Genomic DNA, 17,090 nt, shown 5'->3' with positions numbered 1-17,090 from the left:
AACAGAGTGTGTTTAGGGAGGTCGGTGTGGAGGGATGGGCCCAACAAACACAGGACTTTCACCCAGGTGTGTTTGTGTAACATACATGCTATGGACTTATCATGTATATTACTTTAGTTACGTAACCATAATACTTATTTTAACCCAAACCATGACCTTTTCCTAAACCTGTAGCAGTTTTGTTGCTTGAATCTAACCACAGACTTTTGTTTCAATTCACATTGTTACCCACATTCTTCTTCTTAATGTGTAAAAACTGCTACCGCTTCACAAACTTGCAGGTGGTTTCAGTTTTCCCATTTTGCCCTTCCTGCAGCAATATATCGGTCATGATAAGAGCTGGATATGGCAATATGATGGACTGATAACATTCAAAACGGTGAATCGAAACGAGATAATCTGTGAAACTCAAGAGTAGAGTCCGTCTCTTTGCTGATGATCTACTTTTTTATTTTATTTAATATAGTTAAAAATGACTGAGGGAGGTTCTTAATGTGAAAATGTTTCACATAACAGTTTTAAATTTGAGCGGAAAATCTGCGTATAAAAGGTAAAGAGCTCAAAATAAATTCCACATGTGAGTAAAATGATAATCATGATCACAATTATTAAAAACAGTTATCAAGTGATATCCTGTACATAAACAGCACACAGTGCCATTTGGCAGCTTACATTAGGTGCAATAGCGTATCTGTACAAATATGTTCATTAGATCTATTCATTTCTATTTACTCTCAGATTAATTTAATATTCAACATATTTGTGTCTATAATCTTCGGTTTCAACAAAACAGGCATTTACAAACCACAACGCTTCAGGGCACGAAACTAAAATTACATTTAAAATATGTACATCACACTCATGGAAAAATGGATCGAACGAGCTGTAAAGGCGACTTACAAACATAGCTGTGTGTGTGTGTGTGTGTCTGTGTGTGCGTGTGTACGTGTGTGTGTGTGTGTGTGTGTCTGTGTGTGCGTGTGTACGTGTGTGTGTGTGTGTGTGCGTGCGCGTATACGTGTGTGTGTGTGTGTTTGTGTGCAAGCATGTATCGGAGTTATATTACATTCACAGTTGCAGAGGATAGATGGGTTGGGAGAGAGCATACTGGCCATATCACCACTGATAGAAATATTACAAACACTGAGAATTGCGTTCTAATTCCCAGACACACCAGATTAATTACTGCTTTAATGGAATGTACCTGTTTTATTTCTCACACACACACACACACACACACACACACACACACACACACAGACACACACACAAGGATGTAGTCTACGAGCGGCAGCAGCCGGCAGTCCTCATTTCTTTGTCAACGTACTGCTGCAGCTGGAACTTTGACTCATCGGACTCCTTCATGCTCCTGTGCTTCAGTTCTCTGAGAGAGAGAGAGAGAGAGAGAGAGAGAGAGAGAGAGAGAGAGAGAGAGACAGAGAGAGAGAGAGAGAGAGAGAGAGAGAGACAGAGAGAGAGAGAGAGAGAGGGGCAGCGTAAACATGAGGCGAACTTCATGAACTTTGTATTGCGCATGGTTTTTTATGCGTTTCAAGATACTACAATGACATTTCCACAATCTTGTCTGAAGGTGGCGTGGCAGACAAATACTTAAAAAAGAATGCACCATTGCATTTTTAGAGATTTTAAATTGAGGGCATGTTACTGCAAAAATATTTTCCAAAGCATATTATTAGGTTTTAGCTCAATGGATGTAAAATGCAGGGCCACAACACTTTTCCATTAATTTCAGTAAACTTTGAAGACTAACTAGAAGCTCCTGGAAACTCGATTGAGATCCTTTCTGTATCAGTTTGTGGTGCAGTTAAAAGTCGCTACTATTTCAAATCCACGTTTTGTGCAATTCCGGGATGCTTAGGTTCGTGTTTCCTGACAGATGGAATTAGAATGACCTCCTAGCGGTTGTGTCTCAGTGATCTTGGACCACTAAAGATGTATTAACTCATCCTGGAGTTCGAGTGGATGCTTGTGTCAGATGTAACGACATTCCTTCAAGGCATTCCTGAGATACCGCGTTTATGAGGATGGGACAGACTTGAGGTTGCAATGACCTTGACCTTTGATCTAATCAGTTCAGTCCTAGTGGACGTTGTGCTGAAATCAAAGAAGCTCCCTCAAGGCGTTCCTGAGATATCGCGTCCACACACGTACAGTAAAGACGGACATCTCAAAATATATATTATATACTTTTCTTCACAGTTTGGTTCGAAAATACAGTTACTGTCCAAAGTAAGATGAGAAAATATGTATGACTCACATATCAGTCCAATAGATATGAAACAACTACCAGAACTTGTGGAACTTTTCCTTCAAATCAACATCAGGGAAAACTCAATGTTCAAGTCAATGTTCAAGTTTATTAGAGCTAACAGAATGGTGACCTTTTGACCTCTGTATAGAACATGAATTGAGAAACCTGGATTATCTTTCACTATCTTTCACTAGTCAATTCAAGTAGCTTGAGAATGGACCATTGTTGTTGACATTTTTAGAGGCTCTTACTTTCAGCACTTATGTGTTTTATGCAAATAAAGCACTCCCAAAGTGAAATGGACTAAAGCACGTTGCGGTGGAAGAGTGACAAACGAAAGGGGATGGAGAAGTTTGGAGAGAGCAGGAAAAAAAAGAGAAGGTATGTGAAAACTGAAAAGGTGTGAGCAGGCGCTCGCGGACGGCAACGAGAACAGAGCTGGACAAATTTTCTGTATCTGCATGGTTGCTGTGTGCCAGACTGTCACGCTATTCTTGGCAACACCCCACAATGTCAGCCTGTTGCCATAACGAAGCTTTAAATGAAAACAACTCCCACACAAACTGTCTGACACTACACATTTAAGTGAGACACAGAGTTAAAATAGCATCCTCATTATAAAGAGTTGGAAAATAATGGGAGGATACTGTTGGATGTCTTGCTGTCAATATTTAACTTTTGGCTTGGATAGTAATCTCATTATAAGAGCTGGAGTTATCATTTCTGTCTCTTTCTATTGGAATGCTTAAGATACCATGGCACTAGGGAACAAAGACAAATGTACGTCACGTAAAAAAAAAGAATCTTAATAACCCTCTTGTCCCCTATCATTACCAGACTGGTCTTGTTCATATGTGTTCGGTACTGCAAAAGTCTTCCATCTGCCCACCATTAGCGATTGAAACTGAATATAAAAGACCTCAAAAAGCTTCACAAAACCTGTGCAGATGAGTTCTGTACTGCGGTTATTGGAGTTTACCATTGATGCTGAAGTTGGATATGTTGCACTAGATAAACTGTATACCTCCAGCCTCATAGTCTGACATGTAAGGTCACTGACCAAGCTGCCCTGAACGAGTTGGCAGTGAGAACGGGATGACGTGCCATACTGCCACTTCGGATTATTGGAAGTTCATCATTATTATTAAAAAGTAAGTTTCTCCAGATCATGTCGAGAGCAGCAATTCATTCTAATATCAGGTTAATATCAGTATTAAGGAAAAAGGGAGAGCACATACTTACAACTGAAATAATTCACCACCTATACAGTGAAAGCTACTCATGATTTCCCCCTCTCATTTTCAAACTGATGCAATAGAGCTTTTTCTGACAGCGGCCACAGGTGATAATTGATCCTCGCTAAGCCCCACCACAATTGATACATTTTTCCATCATCAAAACCTCACTTTTTACCATTCTAGCGCAGCACAAGTGCACAATTATAACCATGGTTTCCACAATGATTGATTTGGGGATTTCACACCGACGTAAACAAAGGCAGTTCTCACATGTAACGAATGGACTTTGTCTGCTGAAGTGACGACTGTTGCTATCAGCTCTTGCTAACGTCAGATATGGCAGCGGGGTAAAGCAAAAACAGGGGGAAACAGACACAGTGTGGTGAGCGACAGTGTGATAACTTTGTGTTTTACTTCTGTGATAAAACCATTGAAATGGTAACACGTATGACGTGCTAAAAGTAGAGCATCATACTGACTCAGGAATGCGACAGCGATATCTATCTCAGGTTGTTAAGTTAGCCACTGTTAGCTTCTGGTCTGACCAGCTTGCGTGAGGAAAAGCCCCCCCGAGTGTATTGAATTGAGGAGGCACGTGTGTTTTAATGCATTAACATTTTGTGGGCTTGTTCGCGCAACACTAGAGCTATTGACCTACGGGGGCCAGTACAGTTTTCATCACTTGGAGCTTTTGAGAGTTTGTGCGCTCTGCCATTGTGCGTTCCTTCATGCTGTGATGTTTTGTGTTTGTGTGTGACTCACTTGGCCACTGCAGTGAAGGCCAGCTCCACATTCAGTCCAGATTTAGCACTCGTCTCCATGAAGGGCACTCCAAACTCCTGCACAGAGAAACATCTGGTATTAGAGGTGTGTGTGTGTGTGTGTGTGTGTGTGTCGGTTTGTGCGAGTTCCGTGATGTGTACGTGGCCTTCTTGTGTCTGACGCTAAAAAAAATTAGCTAATCCAGGTTTATGTTTAAAGTAACTGGAGAACGATGAGATGGTTGCTAATCAATACCAATAATAATGTTAACTCATTGTGATGGGTGCTGAGATTTCTGGCTTTGAAAAACTAATTTTCTCCCCTCTTTGTCGTAATTTATAAGAAAGAAAATGAACACAGTGTGCAGTCGATGAAAGATGCTCCCAGGTATAGCAATCACATTATGTGTGTGTGTCTGCACCTTGACAGCTGCACTGCCTTTCCCACTTCTCTTCATATTTACTCTTAACATGCCTCTCAGAGCTTATCTGAGCGAACCGGCGTGGAAAATTAAGTTAGCAAAGCCCCGTCATTTATTCCAAACAATAACAACATTATGTGCCTCCGTGAATACATAATTACACACACTGATCAAGACACAGCAGCTACATGGGGGGAGTTTCAGAGTCCACGGGGCTGCGTGGGCAGAGCACAGTGTGTCTTTCATCCTGGTTACATGTGTCAAATTAAATGTGTGTGTGTGTGTGTGTGTGTGTGTGTGTGTGTGTGTGCTAAACTAACTTTTGCCAGTTTCTCTCCCTCCTCTCGCTTCACCATCCTGTCATGCGTGGAGTCGACCTGAAAGAGTTGAAGCACACTTCCAAGTTAGACATTGTCATTCACACACACAGATTGTTTAATCAGGGAATTCCTCAAAGTTTGTTGTCCAAGTTTTGATATATACATGTACAGTATATCATCACTTTGTGTTATTTGCAATTTCTGGTTGAGATTTTCACGACTATTTCTCGCTGGTTTTTTTAGATAAGCATTCTGCCATTCGGCACAGGGCAGGTTGAGTCCACTGAATTAATCAGAGCTTTTGCACTAAAAACAGCTGCCTCCTGAAGTGCAGCGCTGGGTGATAAATCTCTTTGTTTGGGCTCTGTTCGCATTACACATGGCCATCTGATACATTGTGAACATAAAATGTCATATATTGACGAGTTAAGCTGAGATAATTTGATCTCACTGGCACTTCTTCAACAGGATGGTCTATCTGTTGAAATGACCAGTAACAATTACAAAGTCATTTTGTGTGAAATGCATCTCTCTCTCTCCTTCCAGACACATCCATAAATCCACTCCAGCCCCCCCGTCTAACGAGTCCATCTGTCCATCCATAGCCCAGTGTTGGCAAGAAGGTCTCACCTTGTTGCCCAGCAGCATGACGACCACGTCCTGCTGAGCGTACTCATGGATCTCTGTCAGCCATGCCTGGAGACGGGAAGAGGGCACAGAGTGGTGAAGAGACCCAAAGCGGGAAGGGAAGAAAAAGAGCAGATAGGCATGATTGGAGATAGATAGTGGTGAGAGAGGAGATGGATGGATCCGTCTTGTCCTCCCCTACTCCCTCCAGATCCCCTCTTCATCATTCTTACCCCCTCTGGCATCTCCACCCATCCGTCTTCTTCCAACAGTGTCTTGGTTCTCCACTACTCGCATGCACTCTCCTCTGAGATCTCCATCGTTTAGTTCACTTTGCGTAGCATGCATGAATACAGAAACCATTTTCACACAACTGTTACGCAAACCTTCGAAAGGCAGCGGGAAGCAGTTAAGAAACGGACTTACGCAAGATGATGAATGTAGCTAAAAAAGTCCTGCCAGATCTGATTAGTATCGGACAGGTCGGTCTTCACTGTCAGCGGATATTATATCTACTTTCATCAAATATTCCAGTACACCGATTAAAGTCAATGCAATCATGAGGGGCTTTGTGTCTGTGTGGGGTCATCAAAAGTAGATTGGACATGTCTGGAATTTTGATTTAAAAAAAACAACGCATTTGCAGTGTTCTAGATGAGGAAGACCTCGTCCTTTTTCTAACAATTCTAAGCACAAATATACGGGACAAATCACTCCTCATATTGATTCAGTGAGGGAAGTGGATTACATTTTTGTAGACAGGATGATCTTGTATTACATAGGTAACTGTAGCCTCCAGTTATTTTGACTTGTAAAACTTTTTTAACTGCAGTATGACGTCTTTCTCTCTGACTGGTAGCTGAGAGACACCTTTGATGCACTTTATCAGAGGAGGTGAAGACAACATTAGCTGCGTGATGGGGAGATTTAAGTCTAATCAGAAGTGTTTTCTGTTAGTTTCAGTTTTCCACCTCTGAAGAGCACAGCCGCTTCCCCAAATTTGTCCCATGCGGAGATTCCCAAACGGGGTTCAGCGTCCGGCAGACGGCCTGACGGACTTTAAGCTGTCCATTACGTTATTGCCAGTTGAATAGGCCCGCATGACTGTTTTCTTGTGACATTCCTTTTCCCCTCAAAATAATAAGACTTCCAAGGGAACACAGATATGTGGGACATGTTTTTGAATGTGCAGAAGGTTTGGAACAAGAGTAGATTAATACAAATTAATCAATGCATCCTATTAGTTGAATAGGTGCCACATGGACATTTATAGAGATGACTTCCCCAAGCAAAAGGCGCAAAAGAGAACAGAAGAGAGTAAATCTTGTGTGTTGAGAGATCAAATGAAAAGGAGAAAAGTTGACGTCCAGGAGAATACATACTTCAAAGCAATTTCAGAATGCTTGAGAGTTACTGCATTATCATTTTATATTTTGAATATAAAATGTATGTTATCCTTCACGTGAATAAAATATGTTGCCCTCAACTCACGTTGATGATGCAATTTCGTTGTACAGGAACCTTATTTTTAAAAGACCTTGAAAAAAAAAAAGATCAATGATATAAAATTACAGAATATGAAACATGTTGCTCGTCAATGTGCCTCAGTCTCCATGAGCCAATATTAGAACGTGATTCTTAATGCCGCCTGCAATAATTTGCATTTAAGCTGAAATAGCTTCCCTACTTTCATGTCTGTAATAAACCCAGATGATTATGGAAATAATTTCAGTTATGGTAATTACTGTCCCATAACATTTTCTGGAAAGATACTGCATTGCGTGAGCGTACGTTTGTGTGTGATTCAATCTAAATCCAATCTCACTTTCAACTGGGATACGTGGAAAATCCTGAAAAGTTGTAATTTCTTTTAGGGCAGTGAAATGAATTTTCAGATAGGGAAGATGCTAAATAATGAGCCACGAATGATCACAGGATTTGTGTTAACTTTCCAGCCGGGCTTTTTTATATCAAAACGGACATAGATTTTACTGCTAAGCCCGGATAAGAGAGAGAAGAAGATGGAGGTGGGTGTAATGAAATGGAGAGCTTATGCAACAAAAAGCTTGTGTCAGAGCACCTCTTTTGTATGAGGGAGGAGAACAGGAAGGCTGTGCTGTTATGACAGAGGACAATGGGACATTTCGTCAGTATTACAATTGTATACAAGAAGCTGAAAAAAAAGACATCCTTTTATTCATACAAATATTATTACATTTCAAATGTGTAACTTTTTGTCTCAGATCGTGGGAAGGAAGTAAATCTCTTACAGCAATTTCCGATCGAGCGAACCGAATTGAAAGGATCCCAGCATGGGTTTTACCAGTGATGTGGTCTACAGAAGAAATGTAACCCCTACACGTATAGCCGTAGCAAGGGCCAGCTGGGCAGACAGCTGCTGTTAACATGTCAAGTAGCAATAAGCACGTATTGATCGCTTCATACTGGCGGAGGTGTAGAGGTAAATATATTTCATTGCTATAGAGTGAAACAGCGAGAGAAAGGTCATGCCTCTCTCACACTCACACAAATACTGTACAGTACACACATTTCCTCCTGCCTCCCTCCAACTGACTGCCAGTGTATCATCGGGCGAAGAAGTCTCGGATCAGCCGTAATCCCTCCTCTCGTCTGCAGGTTTACAGTATTCTGCTCTCCCACCCCGGGGCGGTTTACATCACTTCATTACACCAAGATTAATGTATCGGAGCTCTCACCTAGAAGCCCTCGACTCTCAACACGCAAACCTGCCAATTACTCGCACGGGCCTTGAAAGATCTCGGTGGCCTGTGGGGTTATGGAGAAGTGAAAGCGGGAGTGCAGGCTTCTGTGCCCCCGAAAGTGATCAAACTTCAAAAAGGGCCCGCTGTCTACGCAACGCGTTAGAAGTCGTACAAGTGCAAGTGCGTGTGGGAGGAGGACACGCGTACTCTGTTGGTCGACATGTGACAGATCTTGACAAGCAGTCATATTAACAGCCTTGGTGGAGCTTCAGATTGGCACTTTGACTTTGTGTTCTAAGGGAGACAGAGTTATGGCCAAATGCTTCTTACGGGTGAAGTGGGTGCTTCCACTTGAGCCGGCGGAGAACATCCAAACAATGTGACATGAGTGCAACCTAAAGCTAAGAGAGAAAAAAGTTTGTGTTTGCAGCGGTCAGCCGGAGTCACCAGGAAATGTCACATCCCAATTTGCATAGCTGCCAAAGCTCTATGAACTTTGTGGGTTTTATTCAAAAACAGAAGAAACCCACAGCTAGCGCTGACCTGTTTTCCATCGCGCCTCCTCGGGTGAGCGTGGTGGCATCGTGGGTGGGTGCCGGCGGAGAACCAAGCGGGGTTTATACCATGTTTTTTTCTTGATTTGTACTTTGTGTAGTATAGGGTCCCTTAATTAGGGGACCCTATACTACTCAGTACTACTACTCAAGTACTAAATAAGTAGTGGCTTACACAAATTGTATGGCAAGCCCCCTGCTTGAATACACTTTCAACATCAAGAGGTTCAAAGTTGGTATTAATATTACTTATGGTAAAATAAATTAAAATAACAATAGAAATTTCAAACTATAAAGTTGTGATGTGAAATTACCGGCGGACTGTTCACACTGAAGGAAACCGCAAGCAACGCATCTTCTCTGCATCGCATGACTGGATCGATCACCATGTCACCGCTCCTTCACTACCGTTTAATAAAAATCTGCATCTTCCACTCAACGTAATAACTACCTGAAGAGCCACCAAAGCAGCACTTTCCATTAACTCCCACTCTGAACACCCTCCAGATGAACTGGTTAATGCATTTTGAGGGGGAAATCATAAGCACTTCACTAAACTAGCTACAGGTTAAATCCCTACTGTTCATATATGAGTGTTATTGTGAAAACAGCTGTTAATCAATCAACCTTGACTAGTGTTTGTGTGCGTGTGTGTGTGTGTGTGTGTGTGTGTGTGTGTGTGTGTGTGTGTGTGTGTGTGTGTGTGTGTGTGTGTGTGGACTCTCTTCTGGGTGTTGGTTTGAGGAAGCTGTGGTCAGATGTGAGCGGGTCGCTGGATGGGGAAATACAGAGAGAGAGAGAGTCATATTAATAAGAAAGAGATGTGAGAAAGAAAGTAGTCCCGACTGGATGAGAGTAAGATCCACACAGCTCTGCAGGTAAACAATGATTTATATTTTTACCATCACTTCTTGAACACCAAGGTTTTCACATTGCAAACATGTCTGTGTTCATTCTTCTGTGTTAAGGTACAATAATTTGGTGGTTTTAAAGTACTACGTTTTAAGTTACTGACTGTATTCAGAGTTTACCTTTAGTTATTTGTTTAGAATGTTTATTAGTGTCTGTAATACAGGAGAAGTTTAATCTTATCAACTTTATTCATGATGTTAATCAACACTGTTTAACTGTTATAACACAATCCCACAAAAAAAAAGCTGATTTTTTAATAAGCATTAGAATTTAATTTTAAAAAATGCAACGCTGCCAAAGCTTGACTTGCTCTGGTATGCTTACCTCTCTCTCTCTATTCTGTAAGCTATTATATGGCTGTATAAATAACATAACCGAGTTATCCCTTACAGTTATAAAAGCAAAGTATTTAAGCTAAAAGCCTTTCTAAAAAAGCACCCGTTGTTGACACAGCAGCTCGTATCTCTTGGTTGTGAAACTTAATTTGAGAAGTCGCGTTGGGCGTTTCCTGTTCCTCTTTTCAAAATTGAAACATCCCTCCGCCCTCTCACGGCCTACATGTTTCTCTCCACAGGGTTTATTTATGTCACAGACCCGACCAACACTTCAAAGAAGATGAATAGACGCTCCGTTGCTACGAATGGCCAGTTTGACCAGCTGAGTGAAAAAGTGTCTAGAGACAAGAACAGACAAGGACCGGGACACGTGCCAGCACACCTCAGCCAGGAGCCCGGAGAGCGCTTGTCCTCAACAGTCTCCGCCTCTGAGGCGACGCCACGTTCCCATCAGCGCCGGTGGTCCGCCGACTTTTGCAGGTGTGAGACCTCGGCCGTCATAACAGTGAAGAAAGACAAGAAGGAGCCACAGCCTCCTCAGCGTGGCATATCCCTCCTCCGACCCCACACAGCATCCAGTCCATCATTCAAACGCTACTCCTGCCCCCCCATTGGGGTCTTCAGCTCATCCTCCTCTTCTTCGTCCTCCACTTCTTCCTGCTCTTCTCCTCCTCCTGTCCAGACATCTGTCATCACCGGCCACGACCCTCTCGGTTGGAAGCTGCGTCCCAAGTCCAGCTCCACGTCGCCCCGGGCTCGCACCAACAGGCTGTCTCTGCAGATTCCCGTCCCAGTCATAATCCATGAGCCAGAATCAAGTCCTGCAACTGACTCTCGATCAGTCCTCGATGCCAATCCGGACCCATCTCTCGAGGACAAAGCCCCTCTCGGCCCCAAGCCAACCCGTCGACGCCACTCTGACTCTTCAGCCTTCCTCAGGTCCCTGGCGCCCCCTCTGCCCGTGGTGACGCTCGAGCAGCTCCGCCACATGCACCTCCGCCCGCTCGCCCTTTTGGACGAGTCAGACGACGTCTTCAGCGGGGGGAACGAAGAGGAGGCGACCGCTCGAATGCGCAAAATCCCACCACCAGTTCCAGAAAAAACATCCATGGCAAGACGTATAGCACAAATGATGACTCATTCACACCAACGCCATGGGCCTTTTACAGCTAACGAGGAAATCATTTACAGCAGCGTTATAAAGCCAAAAGCCAGACGTTCACACCAGACTGAGGACCACAGCGGCCTGAATGCTAGAGTCACTGGTAAGCATGAGTAAAAATCTCAAAATAATTACCAGAGGAGAAAGAATGATACATTGTATTTCTATACGCACAGAAATTCTCAAATGTACAGATTTTGCTTTAAAATCATTATTTCGGTGAGGCCATCCAGTGGCACTGTTTTCGACCAAAATACAAATGCAGCTAACGGAGTTTCCATATGACTTTTTTTGTGCAGCCACTCAGAGCGATTTTAATTTGAAATCTTGTGAGCCTTTTTAGAAAAGCGCTGGGAGTGCTTTTTTTAAATTTTTTATCAAGTGCTCCACAGTGCACTGCCAGCATTTTTCTGCCAGAGAAGAAGGCTATATGTACACAAAGGCAGAATCGAACATGCAGATAGGGTTCATGGGTGATTTTAAAAGTTAAGAACCAACAGTGTTGAACGCCATCCTCCTTGGAAGCAGTATTCGTTTAACACAAACGTGGAAAATAACTGAACCAGCTGTAAAAAAAAAAAACACTGTATAGTAAGACTGATAAAAGTATAAGACATGTGCTGCATGGATGGTGATAAACTGATGGAATCAACTGGAATAATGAACATACTTGAATGTACTTTTGTGGAGACTTGCTCTTCCTTTGTTCAATATTAATGAAGCATTCATTTTTAATTAATCATTTATGTTTAGCCATAGGATTAGAGTAGAAGAGAAGGAACACACACATTTTCAAGAATGAATAAAGAGTGTCCCCCAATGAGGAGGGTGGAGGCAGGGAATTTACAAAAAAAAGAAAAGTCACAATTGACTTATAATCACCTATCTACTCGTGAATGCCCGAGTGCCTTTTACCCTGATTTGCTTTTGATTGATTATCGTGTGCTGAGAGGAGGAGGGGGCGTTATAGTGCCAGTCAATAGTAACAGCATTTTCTGTGTTTCAGCAGGACTGTGCGTGGACACCAGCTGCGACAGGGAGCGGTCAACGCCACGTTTCCCTGGCTGAGGAGACTGAGGGTACATCCCAAGTCGCTTAATTGCATCCCTGTTTCCCTCACTTGCGTCTTTTCCTTGTGTCTTAGTCCCTCCCACCAGAGATGCATGGAGAGACGCAAGGAAACCATGCGAGGAGAGAGGACAGGAGGAAACGTGTTTTAAGAGACATGAGACGTCCTTTCCTCTGAACTGTCACATGAAGAGACGTCGGTTTCTGATGACTTAAAATCCACTTTAAATGATCCACTTAAAATATTGATTAAAAAAATATCGTATAATGTTTTCAGTTGATTTAATGGTGTTAAACTACTACTTGTACTAATAAAGACACAGTTATCAGTGTCAAAGTGGAGATGTTTTCTCTGTAGTCTGCTACCTGTTAAACAAACTGCATTGAGTATTTATACACAGTGTGTGGTATTTATACGCGCAAAATCTCGGTGTATACATGAAAAAGTGAGAAAATGTAGTATTTAAACAACAATGAGAATTCCAAAGCATACAGTATACCTTAAATGACACAAATGAATGAGAGACAATAGTTTGATTAAAATAATACACATTTATATAGATGCCTGTATGAATGCCTGCTTATATTTTGAGCGTCTTTCTTTTATAAGCATATTAATTATTTCAAACTCAGCGTGAACGACATGAACATAAGAATACACATCCATGACTTTTCCAAAACCTTTGGGATTTTATTTTTTTCAAGGATTGTTCCAGGCCTGGAAATAACCATTTTAAAATTCCATGACTTTTCCAGGTTTTCCATATATATATATATATATATATATATATATATATATATATATATATATATATATATATATATATATATATATATATATATAAGGAGCGAGGAAACGACAATTAAGATACTTGGGATGCACCCTGAGAGAGGAGACTTCTTCGACCTCCAACACCTCCAACTACCAGTAGCAGTTGTACAGATTACAGTCCGTGTACCGTGTGTCCTGTGGTTGGCACATCATGGTCCACTTTTTACTCGAGGGTATGGGATTGCTGGAGCTAAAGACATAAATGACTATTATTCCTTCAATATTCTACATAAGTGTTAGCCTGCAAAGCATTCTCTCAAGAAGTTTAAGAAAGATTTAGATATATATTGTACCTTTTGCACAGTTCAACCTGAAACTGTATTTTCTTTTTTGGCATTGTCTGTTCTCCAAAAAGTTATGGAAAAATGTCTCCAAATTTACTAGCGATGTTTTGTACAAAGATTTTATATTATTTTATGAACATGTTATATTTTGATTTGTTATCTATGACAGAAAATTTTAGGAAAAGGCGTATATTATGAATGTATTAATCATCTTTGGCAAATATCATATTCTCGCTCTATATTGCTGTCTGGTTTAGTGGCTAACTTAGCGCTACACTTGTCACACAATAGGGTTCGAAACCTGTACCCGCCGATAATTTGAGTGGTTTCAGTATAATGACAACCGCACCGGTATCAACAATCGTTGTCTCTACACATTTGTTTGTGGGAGATCTCAGGCGGGTACTGTAACTGAGAATAGGCTCTGTGGGCAAACAATCCTCTGTGTGGAGAGCTAAGGCTCCCTGTGTTTGGTGGGGTTTTCCGTGAATGGTCTTTCCACACACAACCAAATAATGTAGCTATTCTATCTATCGAAATGAGATAGTTGGAATGGCTGAGAGACAGTTGTCTCCTATATAGATGTAGGTATATGTGTTGAGCATAACACTAGCACTAGAAGTAGTTCATATTAAAATATATACGCAGTACAGCTAAGAACAATATTGTATATCTACTCTATCTATTTGTATATCTATAGTATATCTACTCACATACATTATTAACCATTTACATGGTATAGGAGCAATGTATAATACATTTGATCAGGATGTATGAAGGTCAACAACTTAAAAAGGTGAAGTCTGCTATTGTTCCATGCATCTTTCCAGTGTTTATTAATCATACATTCATCATTGTTATGTGGTTTAAATGTAAAGGTCATACCCTGGCTAATGTAATGGTAAAATATAGCTTTGCTTATGTTACTTTAAATAGTTTGTACAAAACCAACACTTTATTTTGCAATACACCTATAGAAGGAAACATGAGCACAAGGAAGAAGACAGATAAATAGAGTATCTAGTCTCCTTCAAACCAGCTGCACTGAAAGCAGCGCTGCAGGCTGGAAGCAGAGAAACAGAGGAAGACAAGAGCTGTGCAATGAGAAAATAAGCTAATAGGGAAAACTAATTTGAATACATGTAGTGTATTTGTGAAAAACAATTAAATTATAAAATAGTTATAACTTTGTGATTCTGTTTAGGCCAGCAGAGAAGGCTTAGCAGGCCCTGACGGCCCACCACTGGCATAACGTAAAACTTTTAAAGTAACAATGAAGTAACTGATTTAAACATTTAACTGATGTTCAAACCAAGCAAATCATCTGAACACATTACTTTGGTCTCTGGTAAGGTATGAATGGTATTTGACGTTATTTGAGATATTTTGCAGACGACTTACGTGTTAAAAGATGATCACAGCGCTAAAATGATTGGAGCCATGTCAGAAAAAAATAGCAAATAGGATTACTGTTGTTTATAAAGTTTTTGAAGGATTATTGCTTCTTTTTTTTTTTTTCAGTAAATCCCACGGTCTGATGTCTCTGACACTCCACCTCCAGATGAATTTATTCTGCTACGCTCCAGTTCAGGCTTGGCAGGCCCTTACCTACAATACAAGTTTGACAGATATGCGCATCTGTCGCACGCACGTGGCTGCAATGTGACTGGAATAGTATGCGGTCAACATACAAGTTGCTGCTTATCTGTACGGACAAATAAACAGACAAATGGGCTCACGACAGCAAAAAGCCTAAAGTTTACACAGACCGTCGACTCACAAAGGAGCAGCCGCTTCCAGGGAAATCGGCGGGGATAATAAATAAAAAAAAAAAAAACACGATTACGTTATCACTGTGAAAATACTTGTCACAACTACAAACAATAACAGCCTTACAAATGCCAAGTAATGCCCTTCAGACACATGATGTGTTTTTACAGCAACAACAAGAGCACATGTGCAATTAAAACCATTGAGAGGATCCAAAAGACAATGTAGAAGGAAAAAAGATCGGCCTAAATGCAGAAAGTAGCAGCCAAAGCCCAACACTTGTTTAACTCGTGTTTGCTCTGCACAGGTTTGCAGACTTACAGACTCATGATCAACCCCTTACCTATAAGAACAGTTTCAAGTCTCTAATTAAACACATATGGAAATAAATACATTTTCCAATGAAGTGATATTTACTTGGTTTTCAAGTTGCGATACAGGATATCACTTAAAATACTCAAGCCCCGACCAAGAAAGCATTACATTACTCTTAGATCAGCATGGTTATGTTTTAGTATTTCTCGAGCCGAGCGGAGAGAGATCTGCAGTGTAGGCTGGAAGCAGCGCTGCAGGCAGGTGAGCGGGTGGGACTTCGGCACAGATCATCATCCACATCCTCATAAACACATGCAGAGACCCCACACCCATACACACACACTCTGTAGCAAACCCTACGCATGCAAATCTAAAGTTGCTGCATCTCGAAGAGGAATCATTGCACACAAAAAATCCATTGCTTTATGTCAAAACTAGCTACAAAAACTAGTCTGAACACTTCTTTCAACTGCGTTAAGACTATTTGCAGGAGCGGTTTTGGGCATGGGCGAACCGGGTAGCACTTTTTCATGACACGTGGCGGGTGGCACGACCATTAAAAAAAAAAAAAAAAAACATCTGTGCCGCGAAGCGCTTTTCCATTATCTATCATATCACTGTGTGGAGAATTGGCAAATTGGCAAATTGGCGCCCCCTGCAGCTGCAGGCGACCCTTGCTAAGAAGGTGCCGTCTACAGATCATGTGTGTGTGGGGGGTGCGGGGGGGCATTTTCGCGGACCGGCCTTCACGGTGTGGGCGAAAAATATGACGTAATAAATATGATGTAATAAATATGACGTAATAAATATGACGTAATACGACCGGCATAAAGACAATTATGAAGTGCATAAAGATACAATTCACCATTACACTGCATTAGTGGAGCCCTGAGCTTGTTCCTCTGCTACGAGCCGGTCCCGTCTTGGGGTGACGGGAGAAAAAGACCCGAGCCCCGACGTGTGTTGTTTATGTCCAGTCTACTGACTCTACTCCGTACCTTAAACCTTTATGTCACTCTGTAACTTCATTAAAACCCGCTTCACAAAGACAGGATGTTGAAATGGAGGCAGGGTTTCACAGCTTTTTTGGCGATCTCAGTACTGCCTTGATTTTAATCCAGAACACTGAGTTGAAACAGACTTTTAAGTTTCATTTTTGGGGTAACGTATCACGAAACCTCTTGACATGTGTCAAGATGTTACGTTTGAGGCTACGCACAGACGGATGTATCTGGTCTTTTTTCAAAATATTTTTTTTTTCCGACTTTTGGTTTGTGTTTTCTGTTCTTAGTGCAATAGTGTAATAATAAGATTTTCTTTAGTGTGTTTTTACATGTGTGTTTATTTATTCTATATTGTATTTGTATATTCGGAGGGGGTCTCGCTGACTATTTGTGTCGACTGGGAAATTAACTCCTTCTGTCGAGAAGGGATAGCAGCTCTAACTCATTGCATTAAGACAAATGCAATGAGGGGAGTCTGGTCACATGATACA

At 41.4% G+C, this 17,090-nt stretch overlaps 1 protein-coding gene across 1 annotated transcript in view; it reads right to left on the bottom strand.

The window, feature by feature from the left end:
- Window positions 1-1,281: 1,281 nt before the first annotated feature.
- rab26 (RAB26, member RAS oncogene family) overlaps window positions 1,282-17,090 on the bottom strand; it is a gene marked incomplete at both ends in the record, with an annotated part of 64,308 nt that continues 48,499 nt past the window's right edge. The window contains 4 exons of the mRNA XM_079214290.1: window positions 1,282-1,384; window positions 4,273-4,349; window positions 5,014-5,070; window positions 5,644-5,709. Of these exons, the coding sequence (XP_079070416.1) occupies window positions 1,282-1,384; window positions 4,273-4,349; window positions 5,014-5,070; window positions 5,644-5,709 (303 nt within the window). The remainder of the gene's footprint in view (window positions 1,385-4,272; window positions 4,350-5,013; window positions 5,071-5,643; window positions 5,710-17,090) is intronic.

This window comes from Taurulus bubalis (genome assembly GCF_910589615.1).
Source record: "Taurulus bubalis genome assembly, chromosome: 2".
Taxonomy (NCBI): Eukaryota; Metazoa; Chordata; class Actinopteri; order Perciformes; family Cottidae; genus Taurulus; species Taurulus bubalis.
Note: the sequence above shows the minus strand (reverse complement) of the source record. Positions and strands in the feature narration are given on the sequence as shown.